At 41.4% G+C, this 22,377-nt stretch overlaps 1 protein-coding gene across 4 annotated transcripts in view; it reads left to right on the top strand.

Annotated features, from left to right (window-relative positions):
- Positions 1–22,377, top strand: part of lrba (LPS responsive beige-like anchor protein) — a 238,092-nt gene that overhangs the window by 197,202 nt on the left and 18,513 nt on the right. For all 4 annotated transcript variants that reach the window (XM_049572340.1, XM_049572341.1, XM_049572339.1 and 1 more), the window contains exons 47-49: positions 11,241–11,408; positions 18,568–18,657; positions 21,367–21,544. In XM_049572340.1, coding sequence (XP_049428297.1) covers positions 11,241–11,408; positions 18,568–18,657; positions 21,367–21,544 — 436 coding nt within the window. The remainder of the gene's footprint in view (positions 1–11,240; positions 11,409–18,567; positions 18,658–21,366; positions 21,545–22,377) is intronic.

The following is a 22,377-nucleotide window of genomic DNA, read 5'->3' as shown; positions in this document are numbered from 1 at the left end:
CAGACGAATCGGTCAACTCAGTAGGGTGGACGGATTCACAGATCTGGACCCAGGCAATGTCAGACACCCCCATCCTTAAATTGTAAAATTGTGGGCAGCCATTTCTAGTAGTCACAGTAACACAAGCTGCTATTCAAAACCCCTATGGATGTTAGATATTTAAAAAGTTTCTCAGGACTTTGCAGATCAAATTGGTATAAATAGCAAGTGAATACTGGACTTACATTTGACAGGAAGCAAAAAAAAAAAAAACATCGTGAGATCCATGCTGCCTGTAGTATATATGGACTGTGCGTTGTGTTTGTGATGTAGCTACAGCTTCAAACTTAAAACAGAAGTTCTCTCTGAATTCACTCTGCTAATCTTCACTTTGAACTATGATGGCGAGCCTCACACTTGATCTTACAGCTGTTAATGTGGTCACCCCACAGTCATCTTGCCTGCAAGGGTAAACATCTACATGACTGCTCAGCGCCAACAGACGAGTGTCATATTAATATGAGCCAAATCACCTTTACCCCCCCAAACTCCATGCACTCACACTATCAGCGTCTTTGAAGGCCACTTTCTGAAGTTTGTCACTTTTATATGCTGACAGCCGTTCACACTTACAGAAGCTATGTCATCATGGCAGACAAGTCCATTATCCGACCAGTTTGTGATCAAGCAAGGGGAAAGGAGGTGTTTTGGGTGCTATTTGCTTTCCGATAAGATACTTTATAAAAGTGATTATTGTGACAAATATTGTGTGCAGAATAGTGTCATGAAGAATTGTCCAGTGTACAAAATTTGATGGAGCACAGAAAACAAAAGCGTGTCCCACTTTTTTTCCCCACAAGACACATAGCCAGACATGATAGCTCCCCAGCTTAGACCACCAGCTACATAAAGTCAAAGATCATGGTTGTTTACATTCACCTCTCATCCGCACCGCACTCTCTGATCAGACAGCCGCTGGGACGCACATAATGCCGTTCCCACCAGCCTCCTCATCTTATCCTCACAGGAACCCCACGGGAATTCATGTGTGAGCTGAGGTAAACCACTGCAGGGGCCAGTCACTAACCACTAAGATATACTTACGCACTTGTGAATGACTGAGTGAGTGAAAATCTTACCGTCGTCTAGCCCAGTACGGCCTGGTGTAATAGAACACAGTTTACCATGTTAGCCTAGCGCTAATCTATTCCCCTGGTGTCTCCTCTGAAAGCCTTGTTTTTGGATGGGAATGACCACGTGGGGTAGACGGGGGTTATCTGGCTAATGTCAGGCAGCGCTCACTGTAGGGGTATTGTCATGCATAAGGGCAGACATGTTTACTGTGTGCTCAGTGTTTTACGAGCTGTCCCCCCTCGTCTTCTCTGCCTCCCCTCCTACCCCATCCCTCTCCCCCTCCTCTCCTTCATCCTCCTCTTCAATGACGTAATGGAGGAGGCCGATGAGAGCCTGAGAAATGGGATGATCTACTGCTGCTGACATACTCACTCACTAATGTTGTCCTTCTCCCTTTTCCTGCACTCCTCCACGCTCTCATTTCACTCCTGCCAAAGTCTACTGAGGTGCTCTTTTTTTGCTGTATTACTCTGTTTTCACACTCCAGCACTTTATCTCTCTCTGCCTCTCAAATCCCTGGAAATCTCTGTGTCATCATCTTTGCTATATTTAAACAGTTGTTTAAATTGTCTGCCCTCTGCCCCGTCCCAAGCTAATGTGTTTAGTCAAGATTTAAGAGCAGCGGTTATTTTGTATATGTTTTTTGCAAGCAAGCACGTAAACACACAATGTATATATAACCTTTTGTCAAGATGATAAGAGCTTAGCACCATGGTAGAAATCATTATCACAGTATTTGCTAGGATTTTATATGACATTAATGTATGTCAGAATATTACATATGTATGCAAAACCTAAAAAATAATCTAATGGGAAAGCAATAAAACAGCTTCCACTCATAGATTGTATAAAAGTAATGGATGTAGTGGTTTGTGGGCTCCCGTTTTGAAGCCTCGAGTTTGTCATTTTGGCAGTTGCTGTGTTTGATTTTTTTGGAGCCAGGGGTGACTATATTTTGACGAGAGGGTGGAGCTGTGGAGGAGCAAGGGATAGCAAGCAAGTGATGACCCATAGACTGTGGTAATGCCTCACAGACAACCTGTCACTCAAAGCGGCCCTGCCCTTAATTATGCATAACTTTATATATAAAAATCCACCCTCACACAGCTGGCATGAATGAGGAAATTAGCTGCAGAGACTAAAATCATTTTTTGTACCAGGCTGTAAACATGTTTATTTGTGCTGTAAAGTTGGCCATTTCAACTTTGGGGTCTGTAGGGATTGACTCGCATGTGGAGCCAGCCTCAATTGGTCATTTGAGTTTTTGGCACTTTGCGTTGGCTTCATTTTTCAGCCCTGGAGGTTGCCACTTTCACTGAGCATCAATTGCTTAAAATGCTTAAAACAAGAAATTTCTAAACTAATTTTATCAGCTTTTAGTTAAAGCTTGTTTAGAATATTAATTTGGACAATGTATATTTGTACAATAAGATGATGAGATCACAATATGATTCAGAAAGTTGATAAATAATGATACTAAGTTATCGCCAGCCATACAAGACATCATACTAATAAGAGCAGTATTCTGTGTACTAGTAACCCTGTATTTGTATTCAATTCTATGGCTTCAACTGAGGATTATTTACATCACTGATACATTTAATAAATGTCTTAATTGATCGTTGTATATAAAACATCATAGTATCCAAGAGCCGAAAAAAGTTAATTCACTGTAATGTAAGATCGAGAAAAGCAGCAAACTGCAACCATCAAATCTTTGGTGCTTGTTGCTTCTTGTTGCCCTTTAAAAGTCAGATCTACTTTTCCTTTTCTCCCATACATGCACACTCACACACACACACACACACTGAGAAACACACACTAACAAGCTGCAGCTCCACAACAACCCTAAAACCTCTCCTTGAAGGGTAACTACACTCAAGCTGATCAGTTAAGTCATTCATCCTAATCATCTCCACTCTGTGCTGAGAGGCCTCTACACCTTAAGACAGGCGGAGAGTCTGTCCACTCCTGGAGCAGACTTTATAATCATGTGAGACAACAATGCTCCTCTCAACAGCTATCCAAATATCCCCTCCTTCAGCAACGCTCCGCAGCCTTCCTCAGTGGCCCTGTGTTTAATCAGCACTGACTGTTGACTCAGCTTTTGCTCACTTCATCCTATTGTGGATGTGTCTTATGGCACCGGTGATGTATTTGCTAGCTTGTTAGCCTCCCTGTATGGAGGCGGACAGATGGTTAGATTCTCTGCAGGTGCTTGTTAGCTGTTGCTGAGGTGATAGTAGACGGTTGTGAAATAGCACTGTACTCCTTGTAGTTGTTTCCTCTTGAATTTTGGTAGTTGAAATATTTTTTTGGAAAGAAAAATAAAAATATACTTTAAGACAGAAATTGTTTTAACTCTCTGTAACCGCTTTTATAAATTATCATTATGCTGTATCATATTGTTTGTCATTATTGTCATTGTTAAGCTTTAACCAAAAACTTTAAAGAGAAGACAACAACCACAGCATTACTGCCTTCTGAGTTTGAGTCAGCACCATATGCTTCATCCATTTACTTCTCAATCAGTATTGTTTACTCTATTGTCTGTGCTGTAAATTGGACCACTTTCGCAGTCTACACTACGCCATTTGTCTGACTAAGACCAAATCCACCATGACATGTTTGTTTTGGGGAGATACTTTCGCAATCACTGCTCATTCTGCTTCTTTTCACCCCATAACATGATATTCTTGCTTTTCAAGTGGGTGAGGGATAATAAGAGGGACGGGAGGAGTGAGTGGGAGAGAGCATTGGGGTTAGAGTTTCAGGTTCCACTTGCCAGCGAGTGCCTCCGTTGACCCATAGCCAGAACTCTCACAGTTGTGACCTATCTAATTAGTAGAGCAGGAAGGAGGGGGGAACTGAAGTAACACACACAGCCCATCTGGGGTTTTCTTGGTGTGTGTGAATATGGGAATAAAGGAAATGGTTTGTTAGCTGTGCGGCTGCTCCAAGGCTCTCATTCCTTACGTCACCCGTTGCTTTTTTTCTCTTCTTTCCTCTTCCATGTTGGGGGGCCCCCTCTCCCCTGGCTGGCAACAGGCTTCCTCTGCCTGCTTCAAAATGACAATCGGCTTCTCATTTACAGCGAGCTAATAAGCCCTTTAATCAGAGTGCTTGTCAACCTCAGGGCAAAGCAACTCCAGAGGAGTTGATCCAAAGGATCAGATGACTGGAAGAAAGAGCAGGAGGGAAAAAAAGGGAGTAGTGCTCCGAGTGAGAGAATAAGTAGAAGGGAAAATGAAAGGGGGCTGTTGAACTTGGAGGAAGAAAAGAGAACTGAAACAAGAGATAATAAACTTGTATTGAGGTAAAAAAAAAAAAAAAAAAAAGAATAGACTGGCTTCCACTGAGGATGACGATGATGTTTGGTGCTGATTTGATAAAACACACAATGAGAATACAATATGACTCAAGACAGCGCCATTTTTTTCATGTGAAAAAGCGTGATATTTCGTCACACACACTGAATGTGGTTTTCCGGATGTTTTGATCAGCTCGTTCTTAAACAGTCGTTTTAGTATATACAGACCTGACAAGTGTTTGCTTTATTCATCCGTAATCGATACAAAAGAAAACAGTCTGCCGCTGACAACACTCTGCATGCAACATGTGCATTCAATTACGCGCCCACACCACGCACCACCATGCGCACGCGCTCTTACGCGTACACTCGCATCACCGTTGGCATGCAAATGAGCGGATTGATTTGTTAAGTGACATTTTAACATCCTTACAGACAGCTCTCCATAAGTCCTTAAAAGGGTTTTTTAGGGCCAATGAGGGAAGGAGGAGAGCATTCAGTGTCACCTCGTTAAAGCTGAAGTGAAATCCAGCTCAATCCAGACCATAAAGCTAACCACAAACCACAGCGAGGCACAGAAACTTCACTGATGGGCCCGTTGCAAGTCCTGCAGACCTGCGGCATGGACAGACACTTTTACTTTCAAGCAAAGAACTCACTAAAAGACGTCCAAAGTGAGGTACAAAGGAAAAGATATAAAAAATAAATCGCAGCCACTTGCAGGCATAAAAAACATTTCAAGGTGAGGCTTGTGTAAAGTAGCTGCTGACTCGAGATCAGACGTTCTCAGTTTTTTTCCTCAGGACTCCTCAGTAATCCTGGTTTAATGTCCACCAGCTGGTTAATTGCAATCACTTGGTGTCTCCAGGTCTGATGTCTCAAATAAGAATAGCATGTCTTTAAGTCCTCGGTCGAGAGTCTATCTCCCTCTAAAGAGTAACACATTGACAGACACATAGTCAAACTGTCATTCTTTCACTGTTTTTGTGGGGAGGTTTTAAGCTTTTAAATTCACACTCCAGCTACAGATGTTTCAGAAAGGAAGGAATTAAAGTAATCTGAGACCTACACACAGAGAAGTGAAAATGTTAATTATCAGAGCCCTGCGAACTGTCAGGCAGGCAAAGTAAGCATTAAATTCAAGAGGAGAATTAGAGATATCCATTTGAATGCTTTGACGTACAAAAAATACACACATAGGAGAATATTCCAAATTGTTGTTGCCACTGGAAACAAGTCACAGCCCACAACAAAGGGGACTCCCCTATGCTTTAAAGGTGTACTTTGTCAAATCCATAACAATAGAAATGTGGGATTCCAGTGACTTCTACCCCCTATCAACATTTACATAAAGGCATGCTAAATTATTCATTAATTATCAGAGAGTCCCCCGTGGATGGGGATGACACACACACTGGCTGCTAATTGGCCCATCAATAATCCTGCCTGGTTCTCTTGAAGTGGCACCAGATCCCACCTCAGGAATCTGCTATCTACCCCAACCTTCTGCCACGCTATTTCCACAGTGTGGCTCCACAGAATGAGACGTCTCCACACCTGCTCACACAGAACATTGTTGATGGGTTGTCGGTACACGCCTGATTTCTGTAGTTTACTCTCTGCTTGTCCATCAAGTAGCATGAATCCTTCACATCTTTGACATCTTTGATTTGTCACTATGCTCACATGTGTATGATTGAAATTGTATCAGTATGATATTGTGTGCATTTGCGTGCATAAGTATAGAATGGAATTGTGAACTAATAAACAGGATAAGGCCACAGTCACACATCAGCGAATGCATGCGAGTGACTATCATTTCCTGAGGCGATATTTGTGCTTAATGTGAGCAAAACCTTATGTGACACAAATGGAGAGCTAGCTGCTAGCAAATATTAGCTAGCTTGCTTATAAATACCAAGAAATATGTATGTTATTGGTACATTTTCCATTTCCTTATGTTACATGCCTGATGCAACTTCCTGCCAGCCAGACAGCACCTCACATGTGGGGCAATTTGTATTTTAAAGGCATATATCACACAATATTGGCTGGTTAAAAAACGGCAACAGTCAATGTCTCCTCCACTGATATTTCTTTGCTATTCATGGTTGAGGCTGCACTGAATGGAAGTAAACAGGAGGCAAATATTCAGCAGTGTTAATTTTGCTCATGGGTGACCGTACTCTAAGGCTGGTGATATTCTATATTAAATAACCATGAAAAGAGAAAAGCCAATAGTTTTCTACTCTCTCAATTTTTTGTTTGGTGGCACTCAGCCCACATCTCATTTGTTTCTTCTAAAGATTTAAATCTTCTAGAACTGGTCACAAATCATTTCATTCAAATGTAAATGGTGCATTTGTTGGATACTAGTTTCACTGCAGTTGAGCCAGTGAGGATGGAGACTCACAATAAACTACAATATCCATGTTCAGGATAATGACAGAATATGTCACCTACTGCAACAGTGTAGCTCATTGATTTTTTTAATCACTTTTGGACAAAAATGGAGATTTATGGCGCAGTATTTGTTGGGTCAATTTGTTGTTGGTGTCTATTATTTCATGGGATTTGTTGACAATATGTAGAAAACAGAATATAACCAGATTCATTCTTCTAACAGTATTTAGGCAGACTTGAAATGTTTGCTGTGTGAATGTATTGTTGAAGAGTTTGCTGCAAATGTGAAACCCCAACTTCAGTCAAAGTCAATCATAGTAATGATTATTCTGGTCAATATTTAGATCACAATTATTTAACACGATTATTCATTGACTTTGGAATAATCATCTAATAATTTAATTTAAAAAAACAACAACATCTTTTTAACAGTGGATTTTTTTTAACTTTAAATACAAATCAAGTGAAAACAAAAATGAGATATAGAAACCATGCAAAGAAATATGCAAACATAAACACCGCAGGAGTGGGGAGAGGGAGACCGTGGACCGGAGTCGTGGACTATAACTACTCTTAGCAGTATGCACTGGGATGAAATACAATATAATAAGTGAATATTTTTCTCGCTTTTTCCCTGATGGCCTAATAAGCTGTTAAATTTGTAGCTTGTCTCTTTTTAGAAATAAAGTCACTGAGAGTCTAAAAGTAGCTCAACCTTGTCTGTAAGTTGACAAGTTGGCAGGACTGAGCGCACTGTTGTAAAGAAAAGTGTTGCCTTGGATTTATAACACAAGACAAAACAAGACCATCATTACAAAACAGAATGCACCACAATAATCATTTTATCTCCATTGTCTTGTTTCCATAATTGTTAGGAGCCAAAGTCGTAATTAAAAAGTAAGGTTTGGTTAATAGCCAGCCCCTAGAATATAGCTCTCTTCTCACTGAAAAAACCCAACCTGATTGTTGTCTGAGTGGTGAGATAACACTGTGCACTTTTTTGAAAGTGCTTTGAAAAACTATGATCAAGGCAGTTTACTCTGTCCCCACAGGCAGAGGCAGATATTCTTTGAATCTCAGAGATCCGCTGAGGTTAAATTCCTACACTCAGACTTCAGTCACAGAGTGCTGGTGAGCCTTTTGTCAGACAGACGGTGACAGACCAAACAAATACAATAAAACACAGCTATACACTTACAATGCGTACACAGCTCACACACACACATACACACACACACACACACACACACTCATCTGCCCACTCCATCTCTCTCCCTCTGCAAATGATACATGCGAGTGATTTCCATAAAGGCGGGCCTCTTGAGAGGGAGCTGCAATAACATGGCTGCTCTTTGTTTCCCCATGCTGATTGACAGTAGATTGCAGTGCACATTAAATGCCCATCAGGCCCAGCTTTAGTTTTAGAAACAGGGGAGCAGGGCCTGTCAAAGGTCAATCCTAGCGCATAATGAACTGATCTCTCTCTCACTCACACCCACACACACACAACTGAACCCCACTCTGCCTGCTATTAAACTGAGTTTGAATAAAGCTGGTTTCACTGGCTTATAATGCAACATGAATAAAAGGGATTGCCTTATGACACAAGCCTTTAAAGGCACTTAACACTGTGAATATGCTGATGCCAGAGGGACAGATAGACATTAGGTCTAGACTGTCTCAGACTCTAGGGGTGTTCTGTTTTATCTTAATGCTAAATGTTAGCTTGGTTTTGTTGTAGCGTCACCCTATAGTTGAGGCTTTAACAGAAAATGATGTCATGTGAGTCACACAGAGGGGAAAGGAATAGACAGATCTCTCTCCATCTGCTAATTTTGTCAACTCTACAGCTCTCAGAGCAGCGATTGCATCTAAATGGGGCATTGTCCAAAATACCAATGTCTGCAATAACCATAAACATACAGTGTACACAGATCAGTTCTACAGCTATGATATAAAAAAGGTATGAACCAGACTCATGGTTCCCACACAGTTTCATGGACAAAATAGAGCTTTTCAAAGACCCAAAATAAAATGTATAAGACTGTTCACAATGTATTAAACAATCATTGCTCATCTCACAAATGCCGTCCAATTTTAAAGTAGTACTGCATCGGTATGGAAAATTTGGGATTCATGAACCTACATGTTAAATCACACTCTTATGACATTATTTCTTTAATTATATTTATTCTTATTCAGACATATGAGATTCAAACTCTATACAAACACAACCCCAGCTAGCTGACCTAAATGAACGGAGAGATAGGACGTGGGAGAAAATCAAGAGACATACCTGAGGGTCAAAACATTGTCCTACATCGGCACATATGTGAGCTACATCACGTCATCATCTGCATAAAATAAATTTGTGGTTATGCTACATTACATGGAAGGTTAGTAACAAGAAATTTGACCATGACTTTTCCAAAACTTTCAAGAATTTTACTAATTCCATGATGTTCCCAGACCTTGAAAATGAGGTTGTGTATTTCCATGGCTTTTCCAGGTTTTCCATGACCGTGGGCACCCTGCAGGCAGCCCTGTTACAGTAGACTTTTACATTCGATTTTATCAATACCAGTGCCAATGAAATACCCAACTGTCTTAATTGTTACCAAAGCAACTTTATGTAATTTCTTACTTTGAGAGAAATTAACGTATTTTGTTCCAAATCCTCTTAAATGTTAAACACAAGCAAGCAAACAAGACCTTTGCCTGAATAAGAATATCTAAAGCTGACAAAATCCAGATTTATTTTAAGAACTGTCTCATCAAAGAATAAGTAAACAGGATTTGCAGTTCGACCAGATATTCAATCTCAGCTTTTGGAGCTTGATTTTTGATAGACAGTGCTACGAAGTAATTCTTGCCCGCTGACTCTGAACCACAAATTTACTAAGCAGTGATGCTATAATGATATTTCATCAATCACGCCTTGAACTGATTCAAGGTTTTACACTCAAGCTAATGAATCTGGAAACCAGTCTAATTATTGCAATCCTGCTTCATTTTCTTTGCGATCGGATCTTCATGAGGTCAAAATGTTTAAAAATGGTTACCACCACTATATAAATACAGCAGTAGGCTGATTCTATGATTGCGGGTGTGGTGGTAGAGGAAATGCAGAGACGGTAATACATCAAATATATCTAAAAAATATCTCAAATAAAAATAGATACGTGAAAGGAGACATCAACATATTGTGCATTTAAAAACATATTTTAATAGAACAAACACAGCATGCATTGTATTTTTCCGTTAAAATACACTATATTTAACAAACAATGATATTATTGTTGAGAGTACAGACGGCTATCAACACAAATCAATAATGTTTTCCAATAGCTTTGCACCCACTGTGATGTGTGTATAATTACATTCCTCTAACATGGGGCTTAAGACACGTTTTGTATTAGTGTGTTAGTATGTTTTTCACATATTGAGCCTAAAAATCTTTTTATATCTTTGTCTGCTGAGTTTTTTTTCTTCCCAGGAATCAATGTTATGACTATTATCCACACAAGGTTTATATTGTTAAGCTTCTCATCAGTTCAGATTATGGAATTTGCCGTGGCATCAAAAATTCAGGTTCAAGTCGCAGTAAAAACATCATCATACCTCAACCGCACACATTCCCCTCTCCTTTACACCCGTGCTTTCCTCCCTGATTGAAAGTTGTAATTAAGAGAGTCGGGAAGAATTAGATGCAGAATGAGCTGTCAGAAAGTCACATTTAAGTGAGGGATGCGCCAGTCTCTGCAGTAAAAATTTAAATGATATAAATTGCCATTTAAGTGTAGCACAGGCTAATGTTTTGTCACAAATTAATGTGACACAAGGCAGCAATGACAATCAAGGGCTGCCTCATTCTAATTTGGTCGTGTTTAGAGGGCTTTTGTGAGGCGACAGCTTTACACAAATTAACACAATTGCCTGTTTTTATGAGGAAACCATAAATGTTTTTTCCCTCCTTTGCTCGCTAATGAGGAGAGAAAACGGCTTGTGTCTTAGTGTTATGGCGAGGCAGAGACGTCTGCGGAAGAGCAACACGGTGCTCTTATCCACCCACAACCAGCAGAGAAAAGAACAAAGACAGAGGTTGGAATGGCTCCCTAATGAACTACAAGAGATCTCTAATGTTTTGATGTTCCCATATGATCAGATATGGATTTACTCTGCTTTTTGCTCATTATAGAAATCATTGGCAGATTCTGTCACAGGAACAATTAGAATGATATTCCGCTTTCTCTGAGGAATTCTTTGAGGGGGCATTAGTGATAACTGCTGCTCAGTAATGGGATGAAGAACATGTTTGAGAGAGTAACATTTGGTGAGAGTATGGTGTTTAAATGTTCTGCATCTGTTGACATTTAAAACCCTTGTATTCCTCCGTCCTCTCCTTCATTCACAGGCTCTGGAGAGCGAGTTTGTGTCCTGCCAGCTCCACCAGTGGATCGATCTGATCTTTGGCTACAAGCAGCAGGGACCTGAAGCCACCAGGGCCCTCAATGTTTTCTACTATCTGACCTACGAAGGTGCAGTCAACCTCAGCTCCATCAGCGACCCCATGCTCAGAGAGGTGAGGTTGATACACCATACAGTACATGCAAATACACATTTACTGTATGTACTACACGGCTGATTTAACTCCCTTGACAGATCATGCTGAGTAAGGGGAAAAACAGCATATTACAGTAAGTACACTTGAGCGTTAGCACTCTCAAATGGATGCTTAATCTGACTATATTATAAAAGCATCTGTCCATCCAGTGCATCTGTATTTCAGGGATATTTTTGATGCCATTAACCATGTTAAATTGGTTGCAGAATGGCCTGGGAGAGCTAAGCTAACAATCTACTGGCAGGTATTGCTGAGCAAAGCCTTTCTCCCCTCGTGTGATACCTCTGAAAGCACTCCTCCAAGTGTTCCACTTTAACGCCTTAAAGCCTCCTCCTTGGCTTTCATTCATTATTCATCCGCCTCACTTTGAGTGGCTTCACACACAAGCTACACCGGCCTGCCCGAAAGCTACCGCACAAAACACAGCGCTGAAAAGAAAAAACACAGCTAGCTTGCCCACAGCCAAACACCGGCCTGACAACTTCACCAATCTGCTGCGAGAGGCAGCTAGCCAGCAGCAGGCCAATTGACCCTGCTCCCATCAGCCTTTTTTGACGTCTAAGTTGTATTGCCAAAAGTGTAACATATTCTATTTTTATTCTGAGAGTGTAGTCACAGGGTTTCTCCCAGAGTGTAACTCCAGTTTTTTACAACATCTTAGTTTGGTCCATCATTTCAGTTGGCTTTGAAAACAGCTCACTTGCCAAACTAATTGCTGAGATCTGGAAACACAGTGACATTGCCTTCTTGACTACTTTATTTTCAAAAGTGAAACTGAAAGTAGCGAACCTTGAGGTTTGTTTAAAACCTGTCTGACTGCTTGTGTTTCCTGGCCCAAACAGGACTGATGGACGGAATAATAAAAATAAGACCCAAGTTGTAGTAAACCAGATTTATCCTTTAAGCAAAGGTCCTCACAGCATTGCGGTCTAAATGGAGATGAGCTCAGAGTACATCAAGCGGCCGAGCAGCCTTTTGCCTCCACTGTTCTGCTGCCCTTCATGCTCAGTGACTGGAGCATCGCGGACATGAGGGGTGGATCATTGATTTATCACCTCATTCACCCTAATTCCCATCCAGATGTGCTTTGGCCTTTAGCTACACACACACGCACACACACAGGCACACGCACACACACAGGCACATGCAGATTCATTACCAGGGTGCACCGGCCATTTCCACACTCAGCCCATTACCCATTCTTCTGGTTAACACACAGTCACAAAATTGGATCACCAGGATGCCACTATTTCTGCCAAGCTGTTCCAGTGACAATGGGATTGATAAATTCACATACATACAGGCCATCGAAGGCAGGTGCATATGATTTGATTGGTATTAAAAGAGCACTTCCTGCCTCCCTGCTGATGACTGCAGGAATGTAGAGTTTGGATATGAATGCCTCTAAATATATGATCTTAATTTCATTGTAGTTTTGGTTATCTGTGTAGTACTACAGCAAAACACACATAAAAACAGCTAATGTGCAGGAAAAAAACAACAGTAAAAGAAAAAAAAACACAAGGTATTTACATATGACACACTGATACAGTTATATAACCTGCCAGACTATTAACCATTCACTTCATTTTTTCAGTCAGACCGGTTGCCAGATTTTCCAAGAGAGTCCCTCTCTGTTTGACATAGTTAATCTAATTTTCTCTAGATGTAAAACATTTCCCAATTCCTTCAACCACATATCAATCTTTGGGAGCTTCTCAGATTTCCAAAATTGTAGCGGCAGATTTCTGGCTAGCGGTGTGGATAGAGAGATGGCCTGAGCTTCATACCTATCCTTCACCCTACCAGGCTCAACCACTCCAAATGGTGGGGTTAAAGGGGCAGAGGGAAACTCATTATTAAAAAGCCTTGGCATAGAAATTAAATAACTGACCCCAAACAGTTATCAGCTTATGATATTGTAAGATTTAGTGAGACTGAAAACTGCAAATCTTTGTACAACTTTAAATCGCATCAAACTACTGTGAATACTTTCAATACAGGTTTCCCACACTTCGTCTGTAATTTCAGTACCCATTGTTTTCTGCCAGTTTTCCCCAAAATCGATTTGACGATGGACTATTTAAATTTGTAAATGTTGTATGAATGAACATTTATGCCATGTTTAACACTGGCAGCATCATATTGAACTTAATATTGTTAAAAGTAGTTGCAAATGTAGCAATTTCAGCATACGTATGTGTAAAATATGAATAAAGAATTAATGTTTGCGCCGCTACCTAGAGCTGAAAAAAAAAGAGAGTGTTTGTTGTTTTCTCCTCTCACTCCCCCTCTGATGCTGCAGGTCCAGTCTGCTTGCTTTCACCTTTCATAAACACCCTCAGTCTGAGCGCTTTAATTAGTTAAATAAACCCAGGCAGTGTTATCCCTGTGAGCTCAGCCAAGGCTCTCCTTCAACTGTGTTTGTACGGAAGGAAGCGTGCCCTGTCTGTGCAGAAGGTGGAAACAGAGTTCCAGGCCTGGGCCTCGTCATGGCCGGGCGCAGGGGGTGGCTAAGGGCTACAGGAGCTTTGAGACTGAGGGCTTTGGGCTTGAAAATGTCCCCAGAGTCTGCCATTACTGAGTGACAACTGTTTCAGCCTGAGCTGTGGTCTGGGCCGAGCTAGGCTGCATTAGGACTGGCCCAAGGCTGTTCATTGTCAGGGGGATGGGTCACAGGCGTGTATGTTTGGGTCGGAAAAGGTATTAGATTGGGGCCGAGATCTCTGTATTCCTGCCACGCCGTTTGGCAGCCGCTAAATCCCACCCGCCCCGGCCCAACCTCACACACACACTTTGTATAGATCATACCTTGATATGTTTGTACATACACATGTGTATGTATACATGCATCCATTGGCATGTGTATACCTTTGTATATTTATGTGTGCTCATCAGCATAAATGCACACGGTTGTGTGTTTATGTGTACATTTCTGTTCTGGGAGAGAGTTTGGAATATCTCAGCACAGATTAGGGAATGTTGTGGAGACCACTGCTGTGTTTTTCAAAACCATGATTACTTCCTGTCCTGCCTCCGCCGCAAGTCAAAACTCCCCCCCCCCCCCCCCTCAGAGAACTGCTGTGTGTCTGCAGATGCATTTGTGTGTATGCGTGCGCACCCGTGTGCATGGCATGCATGCACATCTGTGTTGCCTCTCAGTGTATAAAGAGAAACACACCCTGCGTTGCCTTCTCATCGTTGTACAGGGCTTCCCCTCTTTCACATGTGATTATGGAAAATCCCACAGCCTCTCACACCAGCGACAAAACACAGAGCTCCGTCTGAATTGTACAGCGTTTGCGTAATTCGGCAGAAGACGGGAAATATACCCACGCGAGTGAACCTGCTTTGACACTCAGCCAAAGTCACTCACCAAACACAGAGTCCACTGGTTTGTTTTCTCTGGACAGTATGCCCTTCACCATGTTTAAAATTATTTTTCACATCTTAGTCTGAACATCTAACGCCAAAGATACAGAGTATCCCACCATGCTGCTTGTCATTTACTCAAGGCTGTTGTAGTTTTTATTCTATATATGATGTAAGTGTTGTCGGGTCGATTTGCATAAAGGCAGCATGTTTTACATGGAAATCCATCTTGTCAAGTAGCTGAGTAAATCAAAGGGCAGGTTGGGACATCTGAGGCGAGGGCGTCACAGCCATTTAAATGTATAGAATATAGAAAACCTTCATCAGACATGGGCCAGCGACCCCAAAAGAGATTGGCCTTGTGGATGGCCCCTCATATAATCACCTGAGCATTGCATTGGCATATAGGGATAGGACATGCTGACCTAGACTTGGCCACTTTCCAGCGTTCCACAGCCTCATAAATGTCAGAGCTGAACTTAATGAAGATAGGTTGAGTGGCTTTGAGGAGTCTCTTCCTCACATTAGCTTTAGCAAAATGCTTCGGTCCACAGGCAGAGGAGAGGGGAGGCACTTTGACCTTGAATGATGCACTGATGTCCTCTTACTAACAGACTGTGGGTAAGATGGAAAATGTGAAGATTCTCGGCCATGATCAGCAATGAGGTCATGGGCAAAGGTGGTCTGTGATAAAACTGAATGAATAGAGGGCTTTTATTTAAATTTTAACTAGTTTAATTGTCTACCACATCAGTCTTAAATACAAGAGTAACAATCTCTCATTTAGTGCTGAGAAGAAAAACAAAATATATTCTTGTTTCGTCACCTCGGAAATAAAGGTTCTCTGACAGACACCTTCCTGTCTTCCCAAAATATTGGATCATGGAAGCATCTGTGGCGGACCTAGTATGCCAGCACACATGCATGTGTTTAGGTCAACATACAGTTAATGCAGTTTTGGCTTGAACACACAACCACAGACACTCTTGCTAACAATTCTCTTCTTCAAGTTTCCGATCTGTTGAGCCAGCACCAAACCACATGGCTGACTTTACTGATGCTCCTCTTGTGTGCTTTGCAACATATCATAGTGTGAAACATAGACATCGAACCCAGTTTGTTATTTTTTGATTATTTATTATTTACAACTGCATTCTCAACATGAATACATGATGCTAGGGTTTCTTTCTAGCCCAGAATGGGCTTCTGGAGGGTGGCAATGCATGACAGCATGGTCGGTCCACGTACAGTAAAGCCTGTTACGTGAAAAATAAACAGTTTTATTCCGGTTTATTTATTATTATATTTATTATTTGAGGGAGAAGGGGTGTGAGGTTTTGAGAGGGGAGGCAGTTAATGTCTGGAGTATCAGGTCCAGACATTTACCGGAAATACTCCATTCAGTTTAGGCAAGGGTTGCAGGATGCTGGACAATATACGCCAAAAATACGCTGCAGTTGTAATTCAGCGATTTAAGAATTTCACCAGAAATAAAACGGCTTTCATTTTATGAGGAATCACAGGAAGTCCTCTCTTCCATTAGCACTAGCTTCACAGCGGCCCAGTAAAAACAATGTAGCTTAGCTGGCTTACCCAGCATTAGCCACATGTTTAAAATATAGCGGCTCTGGATGAGAGGGGAGTTGACTGCTGCAAGTCAAAGACGTCGTATTAAAGTTTATGTTCTGCTTGTTTAACTGTTATTTGATCAACTGCTATTACACACATTCAGAAAGGATTTGAACTGCTATTTTTATTCTCAGTTCTTATTATTATGGCGCTAGTGATTTGCCTTTGGCGCTGGTGCTAGCCAAAACGTCCAAAAACTCCTCTGTGCAGGAAAAACCCCGGCATGGGATGCACCTCTTAAACTTTTTCTAGCCTGCCATAGAGAGTGCTTATGCTTATCATAATCGCCAGTGGTACTTTTATATGATGAGGATGATTTAGTCCTGTTGTTCTGCTCAAAAAAAAAGGAAAGATTATTAAGGTAAAGAAAGGGAAAGCTAAAGGAAAGAACAGAGCTAGCAAAGTGAAGAAAGTATACTTAGTTAGGTGTCTAAGTTCTACATTCACATGAAAAAATACTGTACGTAGAATCATTTTTAGTGCGTGATTCATGGCTTTAAAGAAGGAGATGAAACTTTGTAATAGACAGTGGAGATCGCTCCCTCGCTACGCCTCTCTCTGGTCTCTGGTTAGTTTCAGACAATGGGTATGAGTGGACTAACTTCCCCAACCTTTTTCTCATGGAAATACCATATGCAGGCCTCAACCATGAGCTCATTCTCACAGCCCTCGCCAAGTCAGGCTCAAACGTCTCAGCCATACACACACAAGCTGTCACTCCCACACAGCCAGTCACAGTGCACACCAACATACTGACGGGTCTGTCATAATTTTGCGTTGGCCTTTTTCTCTCTGCCTGTCCTTTTTATAAACCATCTATCAGGCTGTGTGATAGATATTCTTACTCATTGCAGTTTCTGCTTAACATTGTTATACAAATTCCCGCTGACACTTATCTTGTACTCTTTTGCTTTCTGTATTTTGTATGGTTCTGATTTTTTTTTTCTCGTCGCTATTTGCAGGCACAAGCAACAGCTTTCTTGTATAAATTCTTAATATGTTTATTGTTATCCACCCCTCAAATCCCCCTTTTTTTTAACACCAACATTTTCTGGTTCCAGCCTCTCAAGCATTTGATCCTTTTCCCAGTTTTATTTATGTCATTGTTGGTCAGACATAACAAGCTTTGAGCTCTGTGAAAATGCGATGGTTATTTGTCAGGATTTTCCACCATTTTACAGACTTGAAAATCAATGGGAAAAATAAGAAGCGGCTCAATCGATAATAAAAATAATTAGTTGTAATTCTAGATGATAATGGTATGATAGTGTAGAGTATTGCCGGTGAAGGCCTGTGCATTTACACACTGCTGTGGGTGTGTTCCATCCTGTGCTCGCTGGCCTGACAGTGAGCTGTGTGATGATGTCCAGAGGCTGCTCGGCCGGCGTCTGCTCTGACATTTATGGTCCTATACCTCTTCATTAACACCACCTAACCAGCCTACAAGCCCGCCTGTCCTGACCCTCCTCTGATTCTGTGTGTGGTTGTGGAGGATAAATTGGCGCGCCTGTGTGTGTGTGTGTGTGTGTGTGTGTGTGTGTGTGTGAGGGTGAGGGAGAGAGAGAGAGTTTCACAGTGAGAGAGTCTACACAGGAAGATACATTTTTCCATCACTGCATTTGTATTCATCTTTTTATTTATTTATTTTTTTTTTTTTGTGGAAACTCAGTAGTCTTTGATTGTTGACCATTGTATTATATGACACGATATGATATGGGGAAGGGTGATATTACAATATAAACTGACACTTTTGAAACAAGTTAACCATATTTTTATTATATCGTTACCGGGATATCTATCTCTTAAATATCTCTGTCTGTTTTCAGTGTTTTTACATGTGCGATGTAGCTGTAATTGGTTATTTTATCAATTGCTGTAACTTGATTCTCAAATATGCTATGTCACAATATCTAGCAATTTTAAAATGTAAAATTCTAAACACTGTCATAGAATTTTTGTCCCTGTATGTGATGTGTAATATGATCTTTTTACACCTCTTTACTAAGGCCTTATTTTGACATTATGCAGCTTGTGTTTGCCTTTTCAATTAATTCCTTATTGTGGTTTCTTTTCTCTTTTTCTTTGCTGTCCCTTCCTCTCTCTTTCCTTCCCTCAGGCTGTGGAGTCTCAAATTAGGAGTTTTGGACAGACCCCCTGCCAGTTACTCATCGAGCCACACCCACCCCGAAGTTCAGCCATGCAAGTGGTGAGTAAAACATGCACATATAGTACATGCAATCAGATAGAAACACACACAAACCACTATACCTGCATGTATGGTGCTGAGGAAAATACTACTATATAATATGGGTCAACCTGAGCTACAGTATCAGCTGCTGTGCTGCCTGTTTAAAGCCGCCTCTTACTGCTGTAACACTCGCTTCGCTTCATATAACTCTTCTTTTTAATTTTTGACTCACTCTTTTCACCCTTCATTTACCTCCTGTCTTCTCTTTATCCATCAACAACTGTGGGAAAATACAGTTTTGGGTTTGAAAGCATCTCCTCTCTCATCATTAGAGAGGTGTGTGTGAAAGGGGAAAGATCACAAGCGTTTGTGTGCGTGTGTGTTTAGTAAGAGGTATGCAGGAGAAAGGCACAGCTTTGTGCCGGAAACCTGGGTCTGAGCCAGGTTTTCTACCTGAGCTGGAAGCAAGAGGAGATCAGCAAAGGAGAGCAATGAACAGCAGTAGTGAAGTGACGGCTTTTTAAGGGCCAAGGAGTGCAGTCAGTGTGCCTGCTTGTGATGGACCAAGGCCCCAAGAGTCCCTATTAGTGTGGTGTCCCTGTGGCGCTGACAGCTGGCTGTAGACCACCACCCAGTGCACACATGCACTCACAGACACAAACCCAGGCTACGTCTTTGAATCCACCTCGCTCATGCGCAAATTCCTATGAAGTGTTTTTATTTTTACTTCACCACACAGTTTTCAAACATAATATTCAGACGCCATTATTCAAACACTTCTCTAACCCTCCCCGCCCCTCCACATTCCCCTCAGAACGCCCTGTTCTCATTGCTTTTACATGTTCTCGCTCTCTACTTTCTCTCCATCCTCCCTCATGTGAGTGTGTTGTCAGAGTGTCGGCATCTGCCCATGCTGGTGGTAATGATACTGTCAGAGCGTCTGGTTAGCTGTCAGACACACCGGATTTACTCAGGTCTGTTCCTGATGTTAACGCTGATGTTCCTCTTCTTTACACGCAAGGAGGAAAATGGCTCTGTGTTAGAGCTGCTTAGTACAAACACTTTGTAAATGGCTCTATATGAACTCCTGTCAAACTGCAGAAACAGTCTGACAGTCCAATGAAATCACTTTTTTGTTATGACTGCATACAGATTCTAGTGCTGTATATGTATATTTATATGTACTGTATATAATTTATTCCAATGCAGCTTCAGTTCATTTGCATTTTATACTTGGTGTGAACATGAGTAAAACATAGAAGTAGTGCTGAAATAACTATTTGATTTTTTATATTAGTCAGTTGACAGAAAATTAGTTAAAGAAAAAGTTTGATAAGTGATGAAGTTGAGTCATTTAGCGAGAGTTTGCTTTTCCCTTGTTTTATATTCCTGCACATTATATATTTCTGAGGCTTGGACTGTTGGTTAGACAAAACCATCATTTTTGAAGACAACACCTGGTGCGACATCTACAATCGAAGATAATCATGAGTTTGTTGCAGTCTCACTCAGAAGAATGACATGGATTTCAGGAAATCTAAAACAACCCACATGGTGTATATACACAATGTGCAATATGCAGTCTGAAGCAAGTAGTACTGTATACTTAAAGGAAAACCTCACCCACAAAATGACCATTTATAAACCAGTTATTCATGTTGTGTTACCTAGAATTCCTGAATTCCGTTTTTCTCGCCGCCTCCGGTAAACGAAGACTCCAACACAGCGAACCCTGTTGATTACTTGCAGTACACAGGGACGGCGTTTAACAACAGCAAAACTATACGAAAACATCTGTTTACAAACTCTCACACGTCTCGTGCTTTATAATCAAAGTCTCATGTATCCAGTCATAATGCTCAGTACTTTCCAAACACGCTGCACTGCCTCGCCATCAGCCCCTGTCTGCACAGGACTACAAGTGAAACTTATCTATGCTCTCACTTATAGTCCCGCTCAGACAGGGGCTGACAATGAGGCAGCGTGTTTGGAAAGTACAGAGCATATGACAGGATACATGAGACTTTGATTATGACGCACGAGATGTGTGAGGGTTTGTAAAAATATGTTTTTATACGGTTTACTTTGGGTAATTAACAATGCTCGCTCTCTTCATTTACTGGAGGTGTGCAAGGTAAAACGTTTTCTACACGAGTTCCGGGTAACGCAGCATGAAGAATTGGCATATAAATAGTCATTGTGTGGGTGAGGTATTCCTCTAAGACAGACTCCAGACATGTTTAAAGAGATAAAAATACTTTGCACATGAAGGCCTAAAACAATAATTTGTGTCTGATGTGTTTAGTTCCCTTGTTAAAACTCCTAAAATCACATCAGCCCGTCCCCTCGTTGAAATATTAAAACAAGCTGCAAGTGTGAAAATCTGCACGTACATTATTCTGCACTTATCTTCCTCTTTGAGATTCTTTCCCAATTATCCTGAATCACTGTTTCAAAAGTGTTCTCTTGCCTTTTACCTCTTTTCTAACCTGTACTACTGAACAGCTGCTCACTACTATCCTGCTCAAGCTTCCTAACTTTCTCTCTGTCCTTCTCTTTCCTCCCTTTCCCCTTTGTTTTTTCCCTCGCTAACACCGGCCGCGGCTGCTTCTCTCGTCTCTCTGTTTTTGCTCTTCGTCTGTCGCTCCTTATCTCGGCTCTTCCCACCTTCTCTTCCCTGCGTCCCGTTGTCCGTCCCGGGGGCCTGAACAGTATCTTCTCCTGCAGACCCCGCTGATGTTTACGGAGCAGATGCAGCAGGATGTTATCATGGTGCTGAAGTTCCCATCCAACTCTCCCGTGACCCACGTGGCGGCCAACACCCAGCCAGGTCTGACGTCGCCTGCTATCATCACCGTCACAGCCAACCGTCTCTTCGCAGTCAACAAGTGGCACGGTTTGACAGGTGAGAGATCTGAGTCCATACACTTATTTGCATGAATTCACATATGTGCTTTCTAAAAGGTGAATTTAGTTGAATTTGTTTTACACCACTGTGATTCTGCTTCACAATAACATCAAGGGTATTTTAGGCAGGTAGATACTTCTGCTACCACAGAATCATTTTCATTTTCTCAGTTCAGCTCTCTCCTCTCTCCTCCATACTCGGTGTCTAATTTACCCAAGTCGAGAATTGACCCGTCTCTTCTCCATGGGATGGACGTTGATTTGGGAGACAGTTGACTGTGTCTCCTGGATAGCAATATCAAATGTGACACATGCAGCAGCCAGCATTAGGTCTCACGTCCACCTCCATACATCAGCCTCTCACTTCACAAAACCTTATTTACCCAACATCCATCCCGCCCCTGGAAGAAACATTAAATTTGATATCTCTGAATTTATGAGGATGAAGACTGATCGCTTTTCAGGAGAACACAACCTCATTCGTGCGCACCACAGGCCAGACTGATTAACCTAATTGGTTTAGCGAGCTGGTGTAATAAACAAGATGTGTGCTGTTCAGAAGAAGTTCATTAATTGTGAGGATTTACTGGAGTTGTTGTGCAGCTGTTAGAGCAGATAAAAGATAAGAATGGAAATATGTGCACATTGTAAATTCTTCTCAACGGGATGCGTGTGAACAATAAAAATGAGGAATTTGTTTGTGAGTGTTGGAAACAACAGTATTGCAGACATTATTCACATTTTACTTTTTGCCTACAGAGAAGATGCAGCCAACTGACAATGCATATACTGTTATTAATCAACACTTTTGGTTTGATGAATGATTTAAGT

Source organism: Epinephelus fuscoguttatus, linkage group LG3 (genome assembly GCF_011397635.1).
Source record: "Epinephelus fuscoguttatus linkage group LG3, E.fuscoguttatus.final_Chr_v1".
NCBI classification, from domain to species: domain Eukaryota; kingdom Metazoa; phylum Chordata; class Actinopteri; order Perciformes; family Serranidae; genus Epinephelus; species Epinephelus fuscoguttatus.
Note: the sequence above shows the minus strand (reverse complement) of the source record. Positions and strands in the feature narration are given on the sequence as shown.